The sequence below is a fragment of the Macaca fascicularis genome, chromosome 18 (genome assembly GCF_037993035.2).
Source record: "Macaca fascicularis isolate 582-1 chromosome 18, T2T-MFA8v1.1".
Lineage (NCBI taxonomy): Eukaryota > Metazoa > Chordata > Mammalia > Primates > Cercopithecidae > Macaca > Macaca fascicularis.
In genome coordinates, this window is record NC_088392.1 from 6,266,759 (window position 1) to 6,294,197 (window position 27,439).

The window sequence follows — 27,439 nt, forward strand, 5'->3', positions numbered from 1 at the left end:
TTTCAGACGTGCTTAACATTGGAGCACTGGTCTCTGCAAGAGTTGCATGTTATTTGTTGAAAGGGAAATGACAAATCCTAGGATGTCACTTTTTCCTAAGGACCCTGGTGTGAGAGTTCCAAAGTCAAACAGCACGATATGTTTTCCCCTGTGTTGTGCTTTTGCATGAATAGAATGGGCTTGACAGGAATCTTCATGCGCTTGCGTGAAGACAGTGCCGCGTGTGTGGGGGTGAAGGCGGGAAGGAGTAGCATCAAGCATCAGTAGGACTCCTGTCTCTCCCTTTGCACTGGAGGGAAATCTCAACAAGCAGCTGTGTCTCCGTTGGAATGAAAATACAAGAAGCGTGGCCAAAAAATGGTGAGGAATTTCCTAAAGCTTAGTCCCAATGAATGCAGTGCAACTGTGGGTGGTTAGGAAATCCCAGAGGGTTACAAACCAAGCTGAGTCCTATAAGGAACAAAGTGCTTCATTTTGTGCAAAGGTTTCTGGCCAACCTCAACAAACAACAAAAGCATCACAAAACAGAACAGCAAAGACTCCAGTGAGTGGTTCTAGAGGGATGACATTCAAAACAGCCTAGCAAATAATGTTCAGCATCTTCAGTTTTCCACTTCCCGGGCCTTCATCAACGTGGTAGTCATTCTAAGATCAAAGGATAACACTGTGTTCATGTGTACTCCAGGAGCTGGAATCCCCATGGCACCCACAATGAAGATGGGGTGCCCCACGTTCTTGGGCTGCAGCTCCCCCGATAACTCCATGACAAACAGTTTTGTCTCACCTCTTGTGCAGGCTCTTGCCACTACATCAACCCAGGCGGTGCCACAAAGTGGAGAGAAAGTGGACTAAAATTCCTAAAATGTGATTCTATTCTAAAAGGACCCAGCTGCAGCACAATGAAAGAATGATTACTTAAATTGCAGGGTGCCTTCTAGCTATTGAAAATAAAAGCTATGACTCTTCATAGGGAAATGCAATGTAAATGCAGACGGAAATACCACCTTGCCCTCTCTAGGATGGCTATAAGGAATATAACGAGTGTTGGTGAGGATATGGAGAAACTGGAATCCTCAGGCGTGGCTGATAGGAATGTTAAATGGTGCAACCACTTTGGAAAACAGGTTGGCAGTTTTTTTGTTTTTTTGTTTGTTTGTTTGTTTTTAAGTGAAACATATATGTACTATGAGACTCAGTAATTCTACCCCTAGGAATTGAAGAGACATAAAAACATACGTCCACATAAGACACATGCATATGTGTCACTGTGTACACAGTGTACAATAGCCAAATAGCAGCACTATGTACAATAGCCAAAAAGTGGAAACAATTCAAATGTCCCTCAACTGAAGAGTGGATAAACACTATCTGATGTATTCACACAATGCAATGGAATGCTATTTTTAACACAAAAGGAACAAAGTAGTGATACATGGTGCAAGACGGATGACCCTGAAAAGCATTAAGTGAAAGAAGCCAGGTGCAAAAGATGCCTGCTCTAGGATTCTGCTTATATGAGATGTCCAAAAAATCCCAGCTGTAGAGACTGATTAGCAGTTGTCTGGGGCTGGAAGTGGGAGCATGGAGGGAATGCAAGTGAGCAGGAGGGAGCTTCCTGGATGATAGAGACGCTCCACAGTCACACGGTGGTGGTGATGGCTGCAGAACTCTGCACATGTATTGAAAATCACTCAATTGAATGCCTAAAACACAGGAAATTTCACAGTATACAAATTATACCTCAATAAATCTGCTTAGAAATGATGATAGTAGTCAGGCACGGTGGTTCATGCCTATAATCCTAGCACTTTGGGAGGCCAGGGCAGGAGGATCCCTTGAGCCCAGCAGTTTGAGACCAGACTGGGCAAAATAGCAAGACCCCATCTCTAAAAAAGAAAAAATTTTTTTTCAATTAGCTGGGAGTGATGATGCACAACTGTGGTCCCAGCTACTCAGGAGGATGGGATGGGAAGATGGCTGGGCCTAGAAGGTGGAGGCTGCAGTAAGCTGTGGTGATGTCACTGCACTCCAGGCTGGGCAACAGAGTGAAACTCTGTCTCAAGATTAAATAAATAAATAAATAAGATGACGACTATAACCCGGTAGCCTGAAAACCTAACGTATGGAAGAGCTATGATCCCCCTCCCCTTATAAAGGAGGCATGGACCAGGCACAGTGGCTCACATCTGCAACCCCAGAACTGTGGGAGGCAGAGGCAAGAGGATTGCTTGAGCCCAGGAGTTTGAGACCAGCCTGGACAACACATTGAGCCCTATCTCTACAAAAAATAAAGTTTTAAAAAATTATCCTAACCAGGCAGGAGGATTGCTTAAACCCAGGAGTCGGAGGCTACAGTGAGCTATAATCACAACACTGTACTCCAGCGTGGGCAACAGAGTGAGACCCTGTCTCAAAAAAAAAAAAAAAAAAAGAGAGGAGGCATGAGGCTCAAGAATGTGTATCCTCTCATCATACAGGCAGGAGTTGGAGGGGCAAGAGCTGTTGTCCTGAGTTCCTGGGCAGACGGTTGAGAGACTTACTCAGGCCTGCAAGATGATGAGATGAAAAGTCATCAGGAGAAAAAGAAAAATGATAGGATCCTGTGCCTTGGCCCACTACTGTTCCTCTGCTGTGGCTCTCACCCAAGTCCTTTTGGGGATCCTTATGGACATTTGGAGTGCAAGACCTCACCCGTGGCCCTGGGACTGGCCTTCGTGAGGGCAGCAGCAGCAGCAGCCCTGGCTCTGGCAGAGCCCTGTGGGGCAGGGGTAGTGGAAGGGACAGACAGTGATGGACACGCAGCATCTCCCTTTGCACAGAACCCGCTGGAGAGAGCTGCTTGATGGTCTCCCTCACCAAAGAGGGCTGAGCCCAGTTTCTCCCATCTTTATATCTTTGACGTCAAAATAGAGGTGCTCAGTAGTGCTTTGAATGAATGAATGAATGAACTCCTACCGGGTTCAGCTTTATTACAGAAAAATGAACATGACTGGGAGATCACAGCGGACGAAGCAATAAAGCCTTCAAAGTGGTTCAGTATGGCTGAGGCTGTATCTCTCCTACGTCCCGCTCACCGGAGCAACTGCACGGACCAGAGCCGCAGAGGCCAGGACTCCCATATCTGAGTCTCTTTGGGTAATTCTCCTCTTTAAATAACATGGTTTTACTATTACACAAAGAATGTGTGCTTATCTGAAATAAAATTAGAAAACTGACATAAGCAAGCAAAAAGAATAAAATAAAAATCACCTGCAATCCTTCTGCCTGGAGATAACACTATCAACATTTTCATGCCACTTTTCAGATTTTGTGTGAGTGTACATTGCATTAAGTATATGGTATGCCTTAAACAAACAAACAAACAAACAAAAAACAAGTACGATGGAATCACACGGAACATAATGCTTTGGAACTTGCTTTTTCACTCATTGATATCATGAACATCTGTACTGGTCAAGGCTCTTTCCACTGTAAATGACAGAAACCCAACCCGAACTCGCTTAAGCCACAAAGAGAATGTATCATTTGGGTAACTGGAAAGTCGGGAACTCGAAGGACATCCTCAGAAGTCCCTCTCCATTCCTCCCCCTTCCTCTGGGCTGGCCTCCCCTTCGGCAGATTCTCCCCTTGTGGTGACTCTTGGCCACCACATCCTCAGAGCCTGGCCATCTCAGCCCAAACAAAGCTTCTCTTTCCCAACTGTTCAGAAAAAGCCTGAGAAGCCCGCGTGCTTGGCTGGGATTGGCGTGTTGGGGCCTGCGCTGCCTGACCCGCCCGTGTGACTGGGGAATGAGAAGCTGATCTCAGCCCAGGGATCAGGAACCCACCCTGGGCTGGCGCTGCAGCTGGGGTCAGAGCTTGAGAGGGTGTGATTCCCCAAGGAAACTCTGTGCAAGGAGAAGGGGAAGAGGCACAGGACAAGGAGAAACGACAAATTTCTCCTGTAGTATCTTTCCTGTCCACATAGACCTCACATCACAGTTTTTATGCCAGCATCGTTTTCCCACCAGCAGAGGACTAAGGCTTATTTCACCAGTCCTCATGGTGCACAGTAGGTTACTTCCAATGTTGCTATTACAAACTGTGTTCTAAAGAACATCTTGATGCTAAATCCCTGCCTATATCCTAAAAAAATTCCTAATTACCTTAAATCAGTGCAAAACAGTTCATAAGCTTTACAAGCTACACAGTTTCAAAAGGCAAAACTGCAAAATAAAACTTTTGTTGGTATCAACCCAGGCTGTATTCTCCACCTTGTGCTAGAGAGCACTGTCACTCCTGTATTAAAACAGTGCTGACTATGAAAAGGATTTCTTTACTGCGGGATTATAATTTTATTTTCTTCCGAATACTTTATAAAATGCCAAAAGAATTGTGCTTAATACTGGATTTTTAAAACCCACAAAAGTAAAACACCATGTAGATCTGAATGTGGTTAATTTTGATTTCAAGTTCTGCTTCTCCCCCTGTAATTTCTGTTCCTGTGTTTTAAAGGATAAGTAGTCACACTTCTTCATCTCATTCTTCCCATTCCTATGCTCCCCTCCCCACACCCAATACAATTCTTGGGAAAGGAAAACAACTTCACATCAGGTTGAGATTTCTTTTCTTCCTTTTAGGTACAGGGTCTCGTTCTCTTGTCCAGACTGGAGTGCAGTGGTGTGATAACAGTCATTGCAGCTTCAAATTCCTGGGCTCAAGCAGGCCTCCTGCCTCTACCCCCAGAGCAGCTAGGACTACTAGCCCACACCACCATGCCCTCTATTTTTTTTTTTTTTTGCCCAGGCTGGTTTCAAACTCTTGGCTTCAAGCAATCCCTCTGCCTTGGCCTCCCAAAACACTGGGATTGCAGGCATGAGCCAGCAGACTTGGCCTCAAATTGAGATTTTAATGCAGCATCCTAGGACGCTTTCTATGCTCCACACCTATTTTGAAATGAAACAACAGTTTCCATACAGCCAGCCCATTAAAATAAGGTACTTGTGGTTGGGCTCTGCTGGGATGGATGGAGGTGGGGGAACCTTCACACAGAGGGTGCTTCACCCGACCTTACTGCTATTCATTGAGTGATACCCAAACCCCAAGGGTCTGTTGCATTCGGGGCATATTTGTGGTGTCCCAAAGTGCTTCTTGGGGCTCAGGGTTTGTTAACCCGATGTTTGCTAATTCCTGGGGACTCCTACCGCCGAGCCAGCCATAAAACAAAGTTAAACCAGCGAGTTGCAGAAGAGACAAGGGCAAGAAGCCAGCTCCTGTGGGACAATCACGGCACGCCGTGATCAGGGCATGTTTCCATTATCTCTAAACTCGGGAATGGGTCATGTGAAATTCAGGCGCAGGGCAGGCGGGAGAGCGATCCGGGATGGGCTGGCACGCACTGGGCACTGAATAAGCTTTTGTTCAGTGAACGCAGGAGCCACCGGGCGTGCCGGCTTTCACGGTCCCTCAGCTGTGACAATTCCCCGGGGGCGGTGCCACCTCCCTGTGTCCTGGAGAAAGGCGTTCAGGGAGTGAGAAGCATCCCCGGGTGGGGTGGGGGATGCTGGTGAGAACCAGGGACGCCCTGTGGGCCCAGGGCCCGTCTGCTTTACAGAACGATTGGGATGCGAACACGATGCCTGCTCTCCCAGATGATACTGCGAATCTATAAATACAGATTTAGACACACGTGGTGGACGTGTTCTCCTCCCCGGGGAGACGTTTCCAGAGCAGCTCTTTGTAGCCCTGAAGAGGACGCCAGCGAGTTTTCCAGCCTAGGAGACGGCGGAGGTTTGATTCAGGGGTGCCCGTGGGAAGGAGAGCGCTGGGTAGTCCCAGAACCTCCTGACTGTCCTCGACCCCCGACTCTCCGCGCGCTCCGGATCTCACTCCCGGGAGGGCCCGGAGGAAACCCAAGTTGGGGTGAGACTCAGAGGAGGGCGGTTCTAGAGGAGAGGTAAACGGGTGGGAACAGCGCTGCAGCCCTCCGGGGCGAGGGTGTGCTGTGAAAAGCGCGGGGGTCAGGGGAACCTGGCAGTCGGTCAGAGAAGAAGGGGGTGGGCGGGCAATGTGACAATTGAAGATATGTAGTCGGAGGAATCAGTACCCAAAGAGAGAGGGGATTGAATCTACCCGGATTTTGTTTAAGTGGGGAGCTGGTCTTCTCGGGGAAAAAAGTGCAAAAAAAAAAAAAAAAGAAAGAAAAAAGGGGAGGGTGGAGCAGGGGATGCGGCGAGTGGACCCCCCAGCCCGTGCTCGGGCTCGCGGGGTGTTGCTGCTGGACGCCCTCCCCGCACCTCCGCCCCAGGCGCGGGGCCTGCCCCAACCCTCACTCGGCCCCTCCCCTGTGCCCCCTCCCCGCCGCGCGGGCCTGAGCCGCGGAGCCGCGACGCGAGTGCAGAACTAGGGGCGCGGGTGGCCGCGGGGCCGGGGCGCGGGCCGGGCTGGCCATGGCGCGGGCGGCGGGCGCGCGGGGACGGGCTGGTTGGTGCGGCCGGCGCGGGCGCTGCGGGCGCTGCGGGCGCTGCGGGCAGGGCGCGCTCCTCGCCTTCGCCGCGTGGACCGCGGGCTGGGTGCTGGCGGCCGCACTGCTGCTCCGCGCGCACCCGGGTGTCCTCTCCGAGCGCTGCACCAACGAGAAGAGCCGGCGCATCCTAGCCGCGCTGGTAAGTCCAGCCGCCGCTCTGCCCCGCGCCGCGCGTCCCGGGAGGGGGGATAGCACCCGTCCCCGACCCCCAGCCTTCCCCGGGGACTTGGGTGGCACCCGCCGGGGGCGTGGGGTCCCGACACCAGCGTGGAATGCCAGAGGCGCACGCCCTGGTCCCCCGAATGGGGAAGCAGCCGGGAATGCTCTGTGGGCTAGCTGGGGTGTCTCTCCCCTTTTCGCCAGCATTTGCCCTTTGTCCCCAGACAGCCTTTCCGTCCTACTCTCGCCACCCCTGAGCCCGAGCTCCGGAAGAAAGTTTGCGGGTCTCATACGAGTGTCTAGGTCTGGTCGAGCCTCCGGACAGCCCCTCAGTGCCGGCGTCCGGTGTCAGGCCGCCGGGCTCTGGGCACGAGCCAGTGCGGGGTTCGGGATCCGGGGTGCCACGCCTCTGTCTCTCGGGTCCGCAGCGCTCCAGCCCAGCCCGCGTTCTGTGATTCCGCCCTGAGCTGCCAGGTCTCCCCCTACCTCGCCAAGCCCATGCGGAGGGCTGGTCGGACCCCGGCCCTCCTGCGCTCCAGAGCCCAGGCTCTCCACGATCGCGGTCTGTGGGAACCGATGCAGCGTGCGCTCTGGCGAGCAGAGCGCGCTGCGAAGGCGGCTCGGACCGGGCGGATCCTGGATCCTGGGTCCTCGGCAGGAGCCTCCTAACCCGGGAGGGCCCGAAAGCTCGCACCCAGCAGCTCCTCAACTGAACCGGAAAATTAGGGTGAGGAAGAAACATTTGGCATTTTGCAGACTGCTGCGTGCGCTGGGCTCACATCACGTGAATGAAATACCCACCTTTAGTTGACTGGAAACGTGGCTAGCCGTTCTTTCAGGCGCAAAGGAGACTTGAATAAACGTGGGAGTCCCCTAAATCCCAGAAAGGGGAAGATAGTAGCAACAACTCTTACATGACTTCTCAAGCGATTATTCACTTCCTAAAATAGTGACCGTCTAAGCATTTGGTTTGAAAAGTGATCTATTTTCTAAAAACTCTTCAAGAAACACATGGGAAGTTTTCAGTCCAGTTGCTTACATATGGGTGGGCCTTTTGAGATTGTAGATTTTCAAAATGTGGGACCACAAAGGTTTTTAAAGTAAATGATTTTTTAAGTGAGATTGAAATTGTTTTTTTAAAAAGTGAGCCAGGTATACCAGCTAAAACAAGTTATGCTCCCTAATTAACTCTGACGCGGGTCATAGTGTCATCGTGAATTGAACGTATGTAGGTGAGACACCCATAGATTCTATTGACCCCTTCTAGTGTTACACTTAAGTTTCATCAAGTTTCTTTTTTTCTTCTTTTTTTTTTTTAATGGAGTTTTGCTCTTGTTGCCCAGGCTAAAGTGTAATGGCCTGATCTCGGCTCACAGCAACCTCTGCCACCACGCCCGGCTAATTTTGTATTATTAGTAGAGACAGTGTTTTCTCCATGTTGGTCAGGCTGGTCTCGAACTCCCGACCTCAGGCGATCTTCCCACCTCGGTCTTCCAAAGTGCTAGGATTACAGGCGTGAACCACCACACTGGGCCAGTTTTATCAAGTGTTAAGTTGTAAGAGCTCATTGATTTTTCTTAGGAACCCATAAAAATCCTTTTCATTTATAAATTTTTTCCCCCCTGGTTTTCTTGTGAAGGGAGTGCTGATAGACTAATTATAATAAACAAACATTGATGGTTTGGCTAGAGTGGAACACCTATTTACAAATTTAATATAGTAATCCTTTAGATTAAGATAAAAAAGGAATGCCATTTTTCATTTCTTTACCTTTGGTTAAGTGAGGAAAGGCTTAATAATGGAAATTAAATCGTCCAGCATAATTTAAGTAATTGCTAATCATAACTTTCCCAGCATTCCAGGTCGTAAATTAAAACCAATTCTGTTTAGAGGCTTTACCAATATATCTTCAATGGCAGCCATATGGAATCATTTCTGGTCAGACATAAAGCTGGAGAGATTGGTTCTGCCCCTGAAGGCCCTCAATCTTTCCTACTGCCAAAAGAACGATGGCGGAGGCCACATCCATCTCCCTAGGTGTTGATGTGACGCTGTCTCCGTGAACTGGTTTGTTGGGGAGCAGCCTTTGCCGCAGGCCCTGTTTGAGTTCCTTACTCCTTACACATTCTCAGAACTCTTTCTCCCCCGGTCTGCCTGCCACTTCCTTTTCTACTGTTTTCATCCTGCATATGTTGATGTGAGACCCACACAGTTCCCTGGCTCAAGTTTTACCCAGGACACTCTCAGTTAGGACAGGGTTTAAATATGACCCCAGTCTTCACAATCCCAACTCTGCCGGGCTGAGTTGCCAAGTGGAGGTTGTCATTGTGTCTTCTGAGGACTTGAACTGAATTGAGCCTCTGTCTCCACTCCCCTGGCACTTTCCGATTCATTCTGCCTGGCTTTTATCTGTAATAATAAAACTGGTTGTTATTTTCCTGATGGGCCTCCAGACTCTCATTAGCTTTCACTCTGAATACCAAAGCACAGAAGAAACCACTTTGCCAGCTGAGCCGAAGGGAGACTTTCTGGCAGAGCCCAGGGAGTTGTGGTGGATTTCCCACCCCCGGTAGCAGGGGCTGCCAGTGTTCCCAGGCTCCCGCCTGGCAGGGGGCATTGCTGGCCTGCCAGGGGTGAACCCACCTGTAGGATAAAGGAATCAGAGGAAGAAGCTTAGGGGTGAGTCAGGGGATAGGGGTCAGAGGTCTCCATGTTCTCCCCAAGCCCACACTCCACCTCCCCAGGCAGGTTCCACTCTAGCCAACCACATCCCACTGACAAGTTTCTAGAAGAGCCAACCTGAATTGTTCCAAGGGAATTGAGCCCCGGGTCTTCCAGCTCAGATTTTCCTGGTCAGATTCTAGGGCTTTTCTTACCGGCGGCTTGAAGAGGAACAACACACTGTAATCAAGAAATAGGTGCACTCAGGTCTCTGGAGCCCCGCTTTTCCAGTGGGCTGTGTCAGCAGGCCTCGCCAGCTGGGGGGCTAGCTTGGTGCTGGATCATTGATACGCCTGGCTTCTCATTCATTCTGCAGGCTGAGCCCTTCACACAGAGGCAGAAGATGTGGGCTGCTGTCTGTTGACTCTTCCTCTGGGAAGGCACTGTGTGAATCATTTCATGGGGCTTATTTCACTGAATTCCCTCAACAACCTCTATGAAGTATTTGCTTTTAGTATCCCCATTTCACAGATGGCAAAACTGAGCCCCTGGGAGGTGAAGTGACTTGCCCTGCTTCACACAGTTAACATGGTGAGGAACCAGGACATGACTCTGTGTAGTCTGATGGTAGCAATGACGTGACGGTAAGCGGCTTCTCTAACAATGGAAACCCTACGTAACACCTCGTATACTTAACCCTTCCATAGCAAATCATTTTCAAAGCATGTCAAAGATATCCCCACAGACTGTTATCCTGAAGGCTTAACTGCCTTTTGGCTAGTTAGGTCTTGATGGAATTTCATGTAGTTGTCTACATTAGAGCTTCGTTTTTAATAGGGCAGGCTTATCTTTCTTCGCCTCTGTGATAGAAACTGTTGAGGTCCCAACGGGACTACAGCATCCAGGGCACATACCCAGAGAGATTTCTCAGCAGTGAATGACTCTGCCTGAATGCTCGGCCACATTCCTAAAGTAGAGAGGGGTTACACAGTGGACGAGCTAACCGCGCTGAGATTCTGCAAAGCACAGCATAGCTGCTTCGGAAAGAATACCACTGTCAAGTATGAGTGTTGCTAAACTGCATAGGAGCTTAATGCTCCTTAAAAACAAACACACAAAAGAAAACCCAGCCCTCAGACATGACCTCTGGGACCTTATCAACAGTTTTTCTACACTAGAGTGGACCGGTTTTGTTTTTGCCTGAGAACCATGACATAGAAAGATACTAAGCAATGATTGCAAAGAGTGCTTCTTACAAAAGCTAGGACTGATTTGATGGGAATGTGCATCTGTATGGATATTTTCACATCCATGAGAAGCACAAATCCACTGCAAATGTAATTAATTTTAACAGCACGCCAGAGTTAGCTGCAATGAGACTAACTTGTTTTTTCAGTTTATTTCCAACTCCAATACCTGTGGATTATATATACACACACATTTGGGTACAAAAAATGTACCTGTCTTTAAGCTGGCCTTAGGAACTCCTCCTACGCAAAGAGGAGTCTGAGAAAGACTACCTTTTAAAATAGACCTGTATAAACTACTTCTGTTGAGTTTAAAAACCAAAAAACCCAGCTACTTCAATAGGACATGCTGCTAATAAAATAATTCTACTATTATCTTTTTTTTTTTTTTTTTTTTGAGATGGAGTCTGGCTCTGTCGCCCGGGCTGGAGTGCAGTGGCCGGATCTCAGCTCACTGCAAGCTCCGCCCCCCGGGTTTACGCCATTCTCCTGCCTCAGCCTCCCGAGTAGCTGGGACTACAGGCGCCCGCCGCCTCGCCCGGCTAGTTTTTTGTATTTTTTAGTAGAGACGGGGTTTCACCGTGTTAGCCAGGATGGTCTCGATCTCCTGACCTCGTGATCCTCCCGTCTCGGCCTCCCAAAGTGCTGGGATTACAGGCTTGAGCCACCACGCCCGGCCATTCTACTATTATCTTTAAGATGATGAAAGTTTTTGGGGTTTTCCTTTGTTTTCTTGAGACAGGGTGGCTCACTGCAGCCTCTACCTTCCAGGCTCAAGTAATCCTCCTGTCTCACTCTCCCAAGTCGCTGGGACTATAAGTGTGGCCCAGCTAATTTTTTTTTTTTTTTTTTTGCAGAGACAGGGCTCTTGCCATATTGCCCACCCAGGCTGGTCTTGAATTCCAGGGTCAAGTGATCCTTCTGCCTCAGCTTCCCAAACTGCTGGGATTACAGGCATGATCCACTGTGCCTGGCCTGATAAAAATTTTAAATTCAAACTTGCAATTTGTACATTAAGTTGACTGTTTTTTTTAAAAGGCTGGATGAAATCTTTTTCTGTGCTTAGCAGGCCCAGACATGCAGACCAATGCTGCAGACTTAGACGTTAACACTGGTAAGCCATGGGAGACGAATTTTGCATTCTACATAAGAAGAGTAGGAACTGAAATGCCGAAAATACTTCATTGTAAAGGATATCAAGGAACATCTGTGCCATAACCACACTTGTATACAGACGGTCCCTGACTTATGATGATTTCACTTACGATTTTTCAACTTTATGATGTGGTGAAAGTGAGATGCATTCAGTAGGAACTCACTTTGAGGATCCATACAACCATTCAGTTTTTCACTTTCAGGGCAGTATTCAATACATTACATGAGAAAGTCAACACTGTATTTTACATTGGCTTTGTTTGAGATGATTTTGACCTGCCATCGGCTGCTGTAAGTGTTCTGAGCATGTTGAAGGTAGGCTGGGCTAAGCGGTGATGCTCAGTGGGTTAGGGGTATGAAACCCATTTTCAACTTACTCTGGGGTTGTTGGGACATTACCCGTTGTAAGTTGAGGAAGAGCTGTGTGTGTTTTTGGGCATGCGTCGCTGTAATGTAAATGCTTTCTTAGGACAAGCGCGGTGACCGGGATACTGAAAAGTTAGGTTATAAACCCAAGACCTTACCTGTAGAAGCTGGCAGGTCTGGTTAAGGCTTTCGTCACCTCCTGCACTTTCTGCCCTTTCTGATACCCAGTGTCGCAGCAAGAAGCAGGCATCAGGGAGGTAGGCTTGGAAGTCAATGTTCTGATCTTCAGAAAAACAGCCAAAATGAATGTTTCCTTCCAAAACCCATAGGCTGGATGCCAAATTCAACAGTTACACCATTGTTCTAAATGTCTCACAACTCCTGTTTGGAATTGCCCTCCAAATTCACAGGGGCAAATCTCGTATAGATTTGTATTTCATTGATGAGGCACAGTTTGTATTAAAAACGGTGCTGTGGGGACCTGACCCAGTGACGCTCTCACATGGCCATGATTTACTGAGTGCTGGGGTAGGGGAGGAAGACAAGAATTCCACTTAGGGGTGGGGCTGGCTTCTGGGCAAATTTTGATTTGGCCAGGCTGGGTAGGAAGCATGTGAGTCCGATGGAGACACCTGAACGGTGTTTCACATACAGCAGCCCAGCCTGTCAGTAGGCGCTTGCTTCAACTGTGCCCTCTCCTCCCAGGGGCCGTTTCTGGGTCTCTGAACACACAGGGTTACTTTGAAACTTGGGGCCTTTGCACAAGTTCTTCTCCGTGACTCAGCTGGCCTCTCCCTTGCCTGCTAAGGCAGATTTCTAACTCCTCTTTCAAAATTGAGCTCAGAGGCATCTCCCCCAGGAAGAAGACACCCTGACCCCCCACCCTTTCCTAACCAGGGCTGGAGAGGGGACTAGCCTTGAGCGAGCCACCTTAGGCCGGGCACTGTGGTAGGACTGTCTCCCTGTGACCTTGTTTGACTCCATGACACGGCACCATTGTCCTCATTTTCCAGACTCGGAAGCGAGTCACACAGCAAGCCAGGGGCAGAACCCAGAGGCAGACCCAATCTGTGCCAAGCTTAGCCTCACTGTGGCCCTGCCCTGTCACTCTAATGTTATTTAGGAATTTCAAAGGCTGTCCCCTCTGCTCCACGAACTCCAGAGTCTGGCGGCTGTGGCCAGATGGTGGCCCGTCCAGGCTCAGGCGCAGCTGGGAAAGCTGGCGCTGGTGATCTGGGGGTGGCCCAGTCCCAATCCCAGTGGAGCCAAGAGGAGGTGGCTTCTTGGCTGGCAGGTGTCTCTCAGGCCCTGGCAGTCACAGTGGGCACCCTCCTCACTCTGCTTATCACAGGCTAATAGAAAACAGGGCCCTGTTTCTCTCTGACACTTCTCTCCTGAGCCTCCTTTCTCAGTTGCAACCAGGACCACGTCTCCCCGCCCCACCCTCCTCAGCACTGCAGGACTCTGAAGCTCCCAGCTCAGGGTCACACCTCTGGCTACACTGGAGTCCTATTCTGTGCTTTTCTTTCTTTTTCAATGGTTCTCTACTTTATGGAAAAGTACTTTTCATTAAATATGTGAGAACATTGTAAAATTTTATGGGAGTGAACCAAACTATTTTGGGTATCATACTTACAGAAGCTTTTTTTTTTTTTTTTAATTTAAAAGGAGAACAGGAAACAATGTTTTGTTTGTTTGTTTGTTTGTTTTTTGTTTTTGCTTTGCACTTTCTTTTTTTTTTTTTTTTTTTTTTTTTGAGACGGAGTCTCGCTGTGTCTCCCAGGCTGGAGTGCAGTGGCGCGATCTCGGCTCACTGCAAGCTCCACCTCCCGGGTTCACGCCATTCTCCCGCCTCAGCCTCCCAAGTAGCTGAGACTACAGGCGCCCACCACCACGCCCGGCTAGTTTTTTGTATTTTTAGTAGAGACGGGGTTTCACCATGTTAGCCAGGATAGTCTCGATCTCCTGACCTCGTGATCCACCCGCCTCGGCCTCCCAAAGTGCTGGGATTACAGGCTTGAGCCACCGCGCCCGGCCGCTTTGCACTTTCTTATCAGATTTATAGAGACGTGAAACTCTGTAAATACCAGATCTAGTAGGGGACAAACCCCAACAAGTAAAATGAACAGCCCTTGCTGCTTATGCCGTCTATATCTTCCTGCTCATGGTGGCCTCAGTTCCTTATCATTCGTCCTCACCTCACCTCTCAGGGCTCTCCTGAAAGGTCTCAGAGGAGCTTGACCAACTGCCGCGTTCTTCCGAAGGGCGATGTGGAGGCAATGGCAAGCAAAGCATGCTGGGCACGAAGGGTCTGGATCCTCCCATGTGCCTTTCATGATCCGGTGCCTGGGAAAGAGTGACCAGGGTTAAAGCCAAAGAATGACATTTAACCAAGATTCTGTTCAGTTCAGTTCCAAGATGAACACAGGAGGCGCACAACTCCAAAGGTGTTTAAAGCAGCTGGTGAGTGTATGTTCATACAACTTCCTTACGGATGTGGGTTTCCAAAGACACAAAGTCAGCCCCAGGCAAATAGGGTGGTGTCCCTAACTCCAGGGCCAGGTTCATGAGTTTCTGTCTATAGGTCTCTCTCGCTTGCATCATTGTGTTAGCCAAGTAAGACCCCCGTCGCCCCCACCCAATGCATTTTACAGAGATCTAAATTGCAGTGGCTGGCAGGATCCCCCCCATCTCAGCAGGAAGCCAGGGGGGCAGTCAGACAGCTTGGCTTTGGCCTTTCAGGCTGTTGTACTACCTGAAATAGTCCTGAAAAATATCTAGATACTTCTTTTAAGCACTGGGAGTCTGGGAGTGTTTCTTTTCAATAAGCACTTTGAACGATTAGCCTGCAGTGTTTATAAAGCCCCCAGTCCCTCTCTTATCTAATGGTTTGGGGCCAGGTGTGTCTCAAAATTCAAATCTTGTTGAATGTTAGAAAGATCATATACTACCTTATATTTTGCATGTGGGGCAGTGCCAGTAATGAAGTTAATAATTCTGCGGCAAAATGGATGTGAATTCACACCAAGTCAAACACATATAGATACAAATAGGCTCGTAACTTTTCAGCCGGGTTTTGACACCACATAAGGTCAAATGAGTCATGAAAAACTTGTAAGTTTTCAGAGGTTTTTTGATTTTGGATTTCTTTTTTTTTTGAGACAGAGTCTTGCTCTGTTGCCCAGGCTGGAGTGCAGTGGCACAATTTCAGCTCACTCCAACCTGTGCCTCATGGGTTCAAGTGATTCTCCTGCCTCAGCCTCCCTAGTAGCTGGGACTACAGGCATGTACCACCACGCCTGGCTAATTTTTGTATTTTTAGTAGAGAAGGGGTTTCGCCATGTTGGCCAGGCTGGTCTCGAACTCCTGGCCTCAAGTGATCTGCCTGCCTTGGCTTCCCAAAGTGCGGGGGTTACAGGGGTAAGCCACCATGCTCCTGATTTTGGAATTATTTATACGTCTAGACACTAGAGGTCCAGCTTTTGACCTCAAGGAGCTGCTTGTAACCTGCTTGGGATGGGTCAAGTTGATCTACCTGGCCACCTGCAAGGCTGGGCAGTATCCAATTATGAACCCAAGGCTGTTCTCAGGCCTCTCCTGATGCCTGGTCCTCGTGCATATGCTGTGGCATGCACGCATGCCACCCTCTTGGCCGGTACAGTCACCATGCAGGGAGGCAGGGGGTGCGACGCAGGAAAGGAGTTTGAGGCCCAGAGCAGGTGAGGATGTGGCAGCAAGGTTGGGCCATGGAATCCAAGCTCAGTGGCCCTTGGCCCCATCCTTTGTCCTGGCACCAAAGCTGCCCTTCCACCGCTGAGACTTCAAGGTCCTTTCTCATACATGAAATGGGGTGAGAACAACAGCTTTGGGATTTGGCATTTCTCATGGCCTTAGAGGAACGAGGTGACTCTGTTGTTTCATGTGCTGTAGAAGTTTCCGGAAGGAAGACAGGCCTTCATTTGCTGACATGGAGGAAGACTCATTTGTTGGGGAAATGGGTGGGATTAGGAAATATACTCAACCCCTAATTAAAGTGGTCCCGTGGTTTAGATTTTCTGAAAAAGAAAAGAGAGAAGAGGATGACAGTCCTCTCCTTCCTTCAATACTTCACTTCTTCCTTCCCTGCCTCTGGCAGGATTATCAGGCTGGACGGGCTTCTCAGGGAATTTGTGGTGTGGTGGGGAAGGTCGCCAGGTCCGCTAGTGGCTCCATCCTAAGGTCTCCTGAAGTTTAGGAGAAACACCCCATCCGGGGACTCGTGGACAGTCTTGCTTGCCGCCCAGATGAAAACACGCCCTACTCTTCCAGAATGTATCCTGCATGGGTCCTCCTTGGTCCCCCTTCTTCTCCAGGTCACCAGCCATGAGCCCTGTGCTCACTCATGTATCCTCCAGAGGCTTCTCCTGTAAACATCTGCAAACCTCCAGCCTGAAAGCTTTACAGGCCACTCCATTTCATGTGGAAAACAGCAAGCCCAAGGAATGTACCGCAGGAAGGGTCATTACTGTGGACCAGCCTGCGGGCAGCTAGGGCTCCTGGGTCCCTTCTGCTGAGACCTGACCTAGCTGCTTAGATGTGAGACTTAGAAGCTCCCCCAGTGACCCTGCAGTGTAGCCAGAGTCGAGAGCTACTGGCCTGGTCCAGCCCTTCACCTGTTGGTTTCCTGGCCTCTGGCTTCCCAGAGCCACCCAGCTGAATGATAGGAAGTCGCGCTTCCCGGTCGCAGGTGTCCTGATTCTGCAGACCTGTGCTAGGCCTAACTGAGTCGTGTAATGACTGTGAGCGGCTCCTTTAACCTTCCCCTGAATTACTGACTGAGTGGCCTCTGTGATCCACAGGACTGAGGTTTCTCTGCACAGTTGGCTTATCAGCATCCTGAGGGCAGAGGCCAGGCTGTCCCTTTCCCTAACCCCAGCCGAGAGACGGACGGCACCTGGCCCTCCCCATGGTGACTGACTGTTCCCTTCCTTGCAGTGCCAGGACTACCGGGGCGGCGCGCTGGCTGGGGACCTCTGCGAGGACCTGTGTGTGGCGGGAAAGCTGCTGTTCCAACGCTGCCTGCACTACGACAGGGGCAAGAAGGTGCTACAGGCCGACTGGCGCGGCCGGCCCGTGGTCCTCAAGTCCAAGGAGGAGGCCTTCTCCAGCTTCCCGCCCCTCAGCCTGTTGGAAGAGGAGGCAGGGGAGGGTGGCCAGGACATCCCCGAGGCAGAACTCCTCCTGATGGTGGCTGGGGAGGTCAAGAGCGCTCTGGGCCTGGAGTTGTCCAACAGCAGCCTGGGGCCATGGTGGCCGGGCAGGCGGGGCCCGCGCTGGCGGGGACAGCTGGCCAGCTTGTGGGCCCTGCTGCAGCAGGAGGAGTACGTGTACTTCAGCCTGTTGCAGGACCTGAGCCCACACGTGCTGCCTGTGCTGGGCTCCTGTGGCCACTTCTACGCGGTGGAGTTCCTCGCCGCTGGCAGCCCCCACCACAGGGCACTCTTCCCCCTGGACCGGGTCCCAGGTGCCCCTGGGGGTGGCCAGGCCAGGGCCATCAGTGACATCGCGCTCAGCTTCTTGGACATGGTGAACCATTTTGACAGTGACTTTTCCCACCGCCTCCACCTCTGCGACATCAAGCCGGAAAACTTTGCCATCCGGAGCGACTTCACAGTAAGTGGCGCAGGGCGGTGTGTTTCTGTGCAGAGAATGGAGCTCTCGGGTCTGGTGGGAAGGAAATGAGAAGGTTTCTGAGCTTGTGTCCTGAGTTAGCAAACTACTATCGCTTCTGTAGCCTCAGAGAACTCCCACCTACCAGAACACGTCCTTTCGGGTGTCAGCAAGGAACAGATGCATCTCGAGTGAGAATCTGAATGAACGGAGCCCCCAGTGGGAGGCAGAGGGCTGGGCCAGCTTTGTCCTTCCAGAAGGCTGTTCTGCTTCCTTCACCTGAGCTCTGTGGCTGCTTCGAGCTCACGTAACAGCAACCTCTCTTGCGGGTCTGTTTAACTTGTGCAGAAAACAGTCCACAGGAGGCGAGGAGCTGCCGAGGACGATGCGGGAGGATGGCCTCCGGTGTGGGGACGCTGTTCTCAAGCTGCCCATGCTCTGTGACATCAAGTAACTTTCCCCAGTGCTTTTTGTCTGGAGAGGTTCCAGTCAGTTTCTATTCCATATGTAAGACTTCTAGAGGAACAAATGGGGTTTTAGTGCCTTCCACAAGGGAAAGCCCTGCCCAGGTAGAAATACTTGCCACTGCACCACAGGGGACATGCATGCTCATCTCCACTCTGGGGCCAGGCGGCTGTGTGAGAACAGTGAGGTGTGGAAGAACAGCAGCAGGAGCCTCAGTGTCTCCGTGTAACACAAACCCCTCTCCCTTCACCCAGCTAGGCAAACACTGATGTGTCAGATTAATGCGGCTGCGATCATCCCGGTGCCCTCATGCTGTGCCAGGCACTGGGACCATCCAACAGGAAGTAGTAATAAGACTGGCAGGGATGTCGTGGCTGCAGGATGGGTTTGGGGAAGGTGGCATGCTCTGCTCCCCCGCCTGCTGTAACAAGTTCATTCTTACGCGGCCAGTACCGGCAGCAGAACGGCCAGACCAGCTTAGCTCCAGTCACCTGGGCGTGCTGGTCACTGTGGGGCCTGGTTCATGGTGGGACCACGCTCTTCAGCATGGTTGCAACATAAAGGGACAAAAAGCAGGCACTGTGACTGCCAGTCATGGCCTCCAAGTCAGGTAGCCTAGGAGTGGCATGGTCTTCTGAAGGCAGCTGGAAAACTAAATTTGCTGCCAGTGTAATGCCCTCATTCCTGTGAAGGGCATCACATATCTTGCCCTGAGTGCTTTGTCCTAATGCCTCACCTCCTGCTGCCCTGGAGGGGCTGACCAGTCAGCGATGTCAGGGAAATAGCTAGGAGGTTCTGGGAGGTTCCAGGAGGTCTGTGTGCTGGGCTGGGAGCTCGGGGGGAACTCAGCCCCGCCTACAATACCCTGAGCATCTCCCAGACACTGTCCCGATATGTGTGTCAGGGGGAATGACCCACAGCCACACCGAGGCCTTGAGGAGGAAGTCAGGGAGTATCCACGCACAACCCACCTCCCCCAGCTCCGGGCAGCTGCGGGCCAGTTCTCGCCACTCAGTCACTCCCTTATTCCTCCAGCAGGTATCAGTGGGCATCAATGAGTGGGACCCAGCAGGTGCTGTAATTGTTGCGGGAACTTCAAGGATATCCGCTTCTTGAAGGAGCAGAGGCTGATGGGGTCTGTGATGCCGAGTGGGCGACATCAGATGCTTTTACACACTTGTTGATTATCCAGTTACTGGTTTGTGGGAACCACCTAAGTTGTGCCTCCAGTATCTTGCACACCATCAGCAGAAAATATTTGTTCAAAGAAATCGTGACTGTGCATCCTCAACCTAGCACCAGACTGTATTTTGTTGGCTGGTGCTGCACCGCTCAGGGCTCTTACCTCCACTGCAGCCTTGGCCTGGGCAAGAATAGGGAGGGGAGGGCAGGAGGAGACCCCTTTACCAGTCCTGTTCTCCACCCTTCTTGCAGACCCTGAAGTTCAAGGAATTATTTTACCCAAGATTTTGCAACTTTTAAGTGAAAACCAGCAGTAGCTGCATGACCAGAGAGCTCATTTAGAAATGCAAATTCTCAGACACCACGTCAGACCTATTGAATCTGAAATGGTGGGGGTGGGAGCCAGCAATCCCGGTCTTCAAAACAAGGCTCCTAGTTGATTCTCATGTGTGCTCAAGTTTGAGGGCTAGTGATCTCAGAGTCCCGGCAGGTGGGCCCTGCCTTTGAGCCCAGGTTGCTGGGCTGCCCTGGCAGAAGGAAGGGGCGCCTCCCAGTGGAGGTGTAAGAATTGGTCATTCACAGTCGTTCTCTCGTCTGCACACTTGCAGATCTTGAGAATGTGTCCAGTGGCTGTAAATGAATAACTAGGAACCTTCATGATCCGAAACTATTGCCAGTCAGTGATCTTTTCCAACAGATGGTATGGCTTCCTACTCCAGGGCCACAGTTTTTGGTGAAGAATGAAATAATTCTCATTCATCTTCCTGTTCTGATGCCAGGAGGAAGTTTGAAGAAGAAGAGGCAAGTTAGGTAATTTTATGCAGGAAGGACTTTATGATTCTCTTGATATTAAGAAACATGATGTAGGTTTTTTTTTTTTTAAAATACTGTTCTTATTTTAGGTGCATAGGGTTATGTTTATAAGAGTTGTAATCCATTCTAGACCCCATACACTAAAAATTAAAAAAATAAATCTGGCTCTCCCTGGGAGATGAGAAGGAAACTATCAGAAATGGGAAGGAGAAGTTGCAAGAAGCTAAAATTCTAAGTAGGGGCCCGGGGGAGGCTGGGGAGATCGCGAGAAACCATAGAAAGAATAGAAAAGTCGTGTAGCCCCAATAATGAATTATAAAGATGAGAGATTCATTAGCATAGTCCTTATTCACGTTTAGTGTATTAACCGGGGTAAATAATGAAATCGGCTATTTGTTTTGGCTAAATAATGGGATAGGAAAGATTAAAATGAGAAGTTGCTTACAGCGCCTGAATTAGTAATTAGGCAAAACCCCTTAAATAGAGAAAAGGTCTGTCTGTATTGTTTATCTTCATTATTCTCCACATATTTTGAACTAAATTATTCTCCCCTGCTCTGTTTTACTAAATAATCCCCAAGAAACTTCATTGCCTTCTAGCATCAATCCTGAATGAAAAACTAAAACCAAAACCAAAAGGTGCCTCCCAAACTGCGTAGGATTGAAGAGGCAATGACCAGCAAATGAAACCCTTTTCGAAACTCCCAGAGGGAAAAAGAAAGGCTGATATTTCAATGCTGACCTGTGAAGGCTTGTGAAATGCCACTGACTCCATCAAGTTCATCAACTTTCCTAGTGGCTGTTTAATACCTCGAAGCTATAAACGGCTTGATTTGGGCAGATTCCAGGTTTTCTCAGGTTTGAGCTCATCTGTTTTTGTTGTTGGATCCAGGTGGCGGTGGAAGAGCTACATAATTTAGAAGTTATTCTCTCTCTGTTTTTGAAGTCTGTTTGGTTCGATGCCAGGAAGATAAATCTGAAGTTCCAGCGGTCATCAGGTTCTCACGATGACAGTGGAACTCAGGCGTCGCTCCTGTTCAGGGCCTCTGTGTATCAGTCCTAATTTGAGAACTTTGATATTTCCCCCACTTTGTCGTCTGACTGGTCAGTCTGAAACCAGCTGACTCAGGTAACAGACATGCCATGAAGAGAATGTAGGCACTGCCCACCTCAGTTTCTCCATCACACCTGGAGACCGGCCACTCAAACGAGGATTCCCTGGATTGCCTGTATTTACGGGAATAGATTCGCTGTATCTTACAGCTTTTAGAATCCTGACCCTTGAAGGTCAGAGACCCACGTGGTAAGGCAGCGGAGGGGAAATTCATGTATAAGGCCTCTCAGAGTTGCTACTTGCAAAGCTGAGAAAATGACTAAAGACGAGAAATGATACTTGTGGTGATAGTTCCAAATCCTGGGCTTTCACTGGTGGCTGCAGAGGTCCTTTTTGCAGTTAAAGCCTTCCACTGTAACTACGACAGTCGCCTGTGTAAAAGAAAATGCATGCAGACACTTTAGGGGATCAATCCACTCCCCAGGGCATGGCCGGGGCTTTCCTCTTGGCTCATGGGAGTTGTGGGATCACCTGTGACCTGGACAGTGGCACCCGCACGAGGTGAACCGAAGTTGTGAACAGGCTCTCTCTCCGCGGAGCCCACCAGTAGTCCTTTGATAGCCCCATGCTGTTTTGATTACAGGTGGTGGCTATTGATGTGGACATGGCCTTTTTTGAACCTAAAATGAGGGAAATCCTCGAGCAAAATTGCACAGACGATGAAGACTGCAATTTCTTTGACTGTTTTTCAAGATGTGATTTACGAGTCAACAAGTGCGGAGCGCAGCGCGTCAACAACAACCTGCAGGTAAGCAGAGGCTGCCGGAGCTGCGGGGAGAGAGGGCGCTGTCTGGCTGTTTCTGCCTGCTGGCACTTCAGATACCCTCAGTGGAGCTCAAGGTCAACCTTTTCAGGCCATCCATCCGGCTCGATGTGGTCAATAAAGGCAGGAGGGTGGGGATGGGACAATCATGTGCTCTTGGTTGCCTACCCCCAGGGTTGTTGGCCAGGCGACCAGGGGCATCTGATGAGGGAGCTCCTGCAGAGCTGGCTGCTGGGCTTCCTCTTGCCCAGGCTCCACCCCACGTATCTACCACCTCTCATAAGCATGGGCACATACACGATGAGAACCCTGAGACTAATCCATCAAAGATAATACTGAGAAGGGTGCGAAGCAGTCCCGAGACACTGGCCTAACTAGAGGTTGAACAGAAACTACCATCCAGACAGGCCAGAGGTCAGTACCAGGAGGTGGTTTAGAGAGGAAGAAAGGAGCCGAGTCCAGGAGATCAGCCACAAATGGAATACATACAGGGTTCAGGCAGTCAGAGCTGGCGGGTCTCAGGTCCCCCATCTGGGGTTGGAGCATCTCCCCTCTTTTGGCAGAAGCTGTCTCTTTCTGCCCTCACTTGAGGCTTTCAGGTGACGGCGGAGACATCTGGGCCCACAGGTGCTGATCATACCCGGAGGAGGCTCCCGCAGTGTCTAGGCAGACCTCCCCTATGGCCTGGTTGCATGCAATGGCCTGCGGAGGCTCTGGACCCACACTATCCAACCCACTCTCCTAGAGGGCCCTCCACTGTAGCTTGTCCTCCTCATTCCTTAAACCTGAAAGGCCAATGTGAGCCCACTGCAGACCCAAAATGCAGTTGAGGTGGGAGCAGGAGAGAGAGGAGAGAGGAGCCCCATGTGGTGCTGCATCAGCCGTGATGGGGGATGATTTGGGAAGGTGGGGACAGGTCTGCTGTTAACCTAGTGGTTCCAACCAAGCCAAACGAACACCCCGACTCCACCACCCCAGAGTCTACACAGACCTTTTAGGCCAAAGAATCACTGAGCATTTCCCTTTCAGGAAGCCTAGGAATGTAGCGGCCTGCAGAGGCGTCTCCATCCCAGCCTCTTTAATGTGGACTCACACCCTTGGTGAGTCCGTCATGAAATCATTCTTCTTGAGCTGTGGGAAGAAGATAATTTTCACCTGAGCGTCCACCGCCTCGTGATCCCAACCCACAAAATAGGAACACAAATGCCTGCTCTTTGCGATGTAATGAGAGGCTGAGTTTACACCCTTTCTATAGAAAGGGCTCTTACCAATTCATCAAGGGGCAAGATGAACACAAAGAAAATTGGCAGAACAGGCACCAAACACACAAACGATGAAATCCAAATGGCCAAACAACTTGGACAAACTTTTTTTTTTTTAAAAGACAAAGTTTTGCTCTCGTTGCCCAGGCTAGAGTGCAGTGGTGCAATCTTGGCTCACTGCAACCTCTGCTTTCTGGTTTCAAGAGATTCTCCTGCCTCAGCCTCCCGAGTAGCTGGGATTACAGGCACCCACCACCACACCCAGCTAATTTTTTTGTATTTTTAGTAGAGACGGGGTTTCACCATGTTGGTCAGGCTGGTCTTGAACTGCTGACCTCGTGATCTGCCCGCCTCGGCCTCCCAAAAGTGCTGGGATTCCAGGCGTGAGCCACCGCGCCCGACGGAAGAACATTTTATCTTACCATTCAAAGACATTCAGATTAAAATCCAATGATTGTAAATTTCACTTACCAGTTGGGAGTAGTTATTTAAATGCTATTAATTAACAGTTGAGGCTTCAGGGAAATAGAAAAGTGTCTATATTGTTAACGTGATTGTGAATTACTTCTCTCTTGAGGGGTCGTGGCTGTTAGACATAGCCATGCTCTTTAGCTGAGCAATTTTATTTGTGCACATATCTGATTATTGACTTTGAATAAAGTCCTGAAAATGAAATTACATTTTCTTTAAGGATATGAGAAAATATGAAGCATTATTAGGTGAAAAAAATGCAGGTTACAAATTAATATTTACAATACCATTCCATTTCTGTTAAATAGTATATAATCCCTTATATACCAAAATGTCAAAAGCAAGTATTTCTGGAAGGTAGGATTACAATTTTCTTTATTTTATATTTTCTTGGTTTTTTACTTTTTATTTCTATTTTATTTTATTTTAGAGACAGGGTCTCGCTTCATCACCCAGGCTAGAGTGCAGTGGCGCAACCATAGCTCACTGCAGCCTCGAACTCCTGGGCTCAAGGGATCCTCTCACCTCAGCCTCCCAAATAAACAGGACTACAGGTGCATGCCACCACACCTAGCTAATTTTTTAATTTACTTTTTGCAGAGACATGGTTTCACTATGTTGCCCAGGCTGGTCTCAAACTTTTGGCCTCAAGTGATCCTCCCATCTTGGCCTCCCAAAATTCTAATTCCCAAAATTACAGGTTTGAGCTACCAAAATTCTGGGATTACAGGCTTGAGCTACCACACCCAGCCTTAATATTCTGCATTTTCAACCCAAATTACCCCCAAAATTCTTGCTCTATATAAATTTACAAATCAATGAAATGGAATAAAAACTATCTCAGAAATAGACTAATGAAATACAAATATTTAGCCTCTGATAAAGGGGGCCTTGTAGACCAGGGCAGGGTCAGCTGGGTCGCACAGTGAACGGTGCTGGTGAACTGGCTGCCGGGCACGACAAACACCAAGGTTGTAGTGAGCCAAGATGGCGCCACTGCACTCCAGCCTGGGTGACAGAGTGAGAGCCTGTCTCAAAAAGAAAAATCAATTTGGAGGGATCTCCCTCATATAAACGGGGGTGGAAGATTGAGAACAGTGTGTATAATATATTACCTATGTGTGAAATAAAAGAAAAAGGAAATGTGTATGTCAAAGAATGTCTCATTCTCTGAGTGGGAGCTGAGCGTCGGGGTGAGGTGGAGCCTGAGATCGTAGTCTAGCCTTAAGAACATTTTAAATTTTGCACATGAAAATGTATTCTCTATTAAAAAAAAAAAAAAAAGCCATAATTAGGTTTTGAAAGGAATCCTTGCCTTTGTAGGGACTGTGAAATAGAAGTTGAAGGTTTTTGTCCTCTGTGAAGCAGCAGCTCTTTACAATGGAGGCATTTGTTAATTGAGTCTGATATAAAGTGTGATATAGAGTAATAAAGCATGATGCACCATGCAGGGGCAAGTCATTTCTCCCAACGTGGGGGAAGCTGTCAGAGCTACAAAACAAACAAGATGTTTACAGGGAGAAATTTCCAGGATCCTCAGCATCACTGAATTTCATACCTGATAAGAATTAAAGAGAGTGTCTAATTTTTACCTCTGCTCCTAGAATAACACATTTCACAGAGCCTTCAAAGATCCTTATGCCTGCAGCCTTTTCTGTCAAATATACCTTTGTTTCATGAGCCTTAAAGTGCTACACAGGCAGTCACTCAAGTTCACACACTTCTCCCTCATGCACTGTTTGGCCCCCTGGATGACCCGGTCAGATGGTCAATGTGGTCACTAGGACTGGCTTGTGGATAAGAAATCTCGTCTCCAGGTGGTGACAGCAAAGCTGACCTCCCTCAGGCCTGCAAAGGACCAACTCCTTCTGCAGCAGTGACTGTGACTTTTGCTTCCCTTCCTCCCTAGAAATGTGTCCAGTCCTTTTACAGTGTCACCCAGAGCTTTGTCCATCTGCTAGGGGGCTGGAAAGGGACGTTTCTGCCTCACACAGACGTTGGCTTCTCTCGGAGGCATCGCTTGCTCATGGTGCTGAAGGGTTTAAGGGGCAGAAGTGAATGCATGTTTCCAAATCGGATGGTCTCTGGAGTGTGCTCCCTGAAGGACGGGGGTGGGGGTGGGGGTGGGGGTGGGAGAGAAGCCGAGATCTGTTTCAGAACCAATCCTGGGCTTGGGAAGCTTTCAGGAGGATTTGCTGCCCTAAATTAACTGGCCACCTTCTTTCCCTCAGGTCATCTGTGACAAAATATTTCGCCATTGGTTTTCCACACCTCTCAAGAGTTCTGCGGTCTCTTTCCAGCTTCAGCTGCAGTTACAGGAGGCGGTGCAGGAATGTGCAGACCCTGGGGTCCCCAGCGGGAACACCCGGAGAGACGCCCCCAGCGTGTTCTGGAAGCTTCGCCGAGTCCTCCGAGCCACACTGAGGGAGTTGCAGGAGGCAGAGAAGTAGCCACTCTCTGGCCTTCAACATGCTCACACAGGAAAAGTGACCTTTGCTGGATTTCTTCTGCCATTGTTTGAAAGATGAGCCATTTCCCCTGTGCAAATGAGTGTTCTCTGGGGTGCTGTTCTGGCCTCCACAGTGTGGAGTGGTAAGTGCTGCTGCCAGACGATGCCTCCCTCGCTCTGGTCCCACCCTGGCCTCTGACCTGTCGCCTTGTGTAAAAGGAGGGAGGAGGTACAGACCTCCCTTCAGGAGGGCCCTCAGTCAGAAGACACAAACCTGTGTGCCATTATTCTCTGCAGAGAGCACTCGTACCTGGTTATCCCAGCGAGTTCCAGCTGTTCTTTCCTGTAAATCGTTACATTAAAAAGTGTGTGCGTGCATGCAAATGAATGTGTATGCCTGTGTCTGGGTGCAAATGAGCATGTGAGCATGTATGAGTGTGCCCGTGTCTGCATGTGTATGAGTGTGCACAGGTAAGTGTGCTCATGAGGCGTATGAGTATGCCTGAGTGTGAATGTGTAGAAGAGTGTGAATGAGTGTGTGCACATGAGTGCACAGGTGTCAGCATGTGTATGTAAGTGTGGGTGTGTGTATGTGATTGTGTGAGTGTGGACAGGTGAGTGTGTTGGGAATGTGGTTTGGGGTGGGGAGTGGTGCTTTCTCTAGTGTGTCCTTTGGAACAGCTTGCCTACCTAGCAAAGAAGTGTGACCTTTCTTTTGGAATTAAATACAATGAAAAGAAAATAAATTGCATCCTTAGGGAATGTAATTTGCATTGGAGAGCGTGTGTAATGGCAGCTTATAGTACTTTTCATTTTGTGGAATCCACCAAGGTTATGGATGGGGTTTTAGGGAGCCTCGTATTGCAATACACCTTCCCCTGGACAGCGACTTGTAGGTTGGCTTGATGCAGCATTGTCTTCACCTCCCTCGAAAATTTACAGTAGAGCAAATGCTGAGGTCAGCATTGACTCCAGGCAGGACCAGAGACCAGCACCTTTCTTTTGATGGACTGAAGACCAAGTGATAGGCATCAAGTCATACTGTGGCATGATATGCTCATCAGTGGTGATCCCAAGGAGGCTTTTCCGGCAAAAGACAGACAGGGAGATGGACCACGTGGAGCCAGTGAGCTTTCACTTAAAGGGACCTGCCTTCTACCCATACCTGTGACCCATGAG

The 27,439-nt window shown here is 49.4% G+C and overlaps 1 protein-coding gene and 1 long non-coding RNA gene across 12 annotated transcripts in view; one reads left to right on the forward strand and one right to left on the reverse strand.

Annotated features, from left to right (window-relative positions):
- Positions 1-456: 456 nt before the first annotated feature.
- LOC135968195 (uncharacterized) lies at positions 457-7,380 on the reverse strand. The gene is made up of 2 exons (XR_010582776.2): positions 7,151-7,380; positions 457-645 (listed from the first exon to the last, which is right to left on the reverse strand). It is a non-coding gene; the product is annotated as an uncharacterized lncRNA (long non-coding RNA).
- The window catches only part of DIPK1C (divergent protein kinase domain 1C), a 151,448-nt gene continuing 129,493 nt past the window's right edge, over positions 5,485-27,439 (forward strand). For 2 of the 11 annotated variants that reach the window (XR_012427390.1, XR_012427391.1), the window contains exons 1-4: positions 5,485-5,901; positions 17,068-17,745; positions 21,899-22,063; positions 26,043-26,403. Coding sequence is in view for 6 of the 11 variants with exons in the window: in XM_045378325.3 (XP_045234260.2) it covers positions 6,429-6,644; positions 17,068-17,745; positions 21,899-22,063; positions 26,043-26,261 (1,278 nt within the window). In the remaining 5 variants the exon portion in view is untranslated. Of the gene's footprint in view, positions 5,902-6,377; positions 6,645-14,396; positions 14,557-17,067; positions 17,746-21,898; positions 22,064-23,107; positions 23,179-26,042; positions 27,023-27,439 lie in introns of those variants that run through there. The other 9 variants (XR_010582774.2, XR_010582775.2, XR_012427392.1 and 6 more) reach the window with 8 other exon arrangements.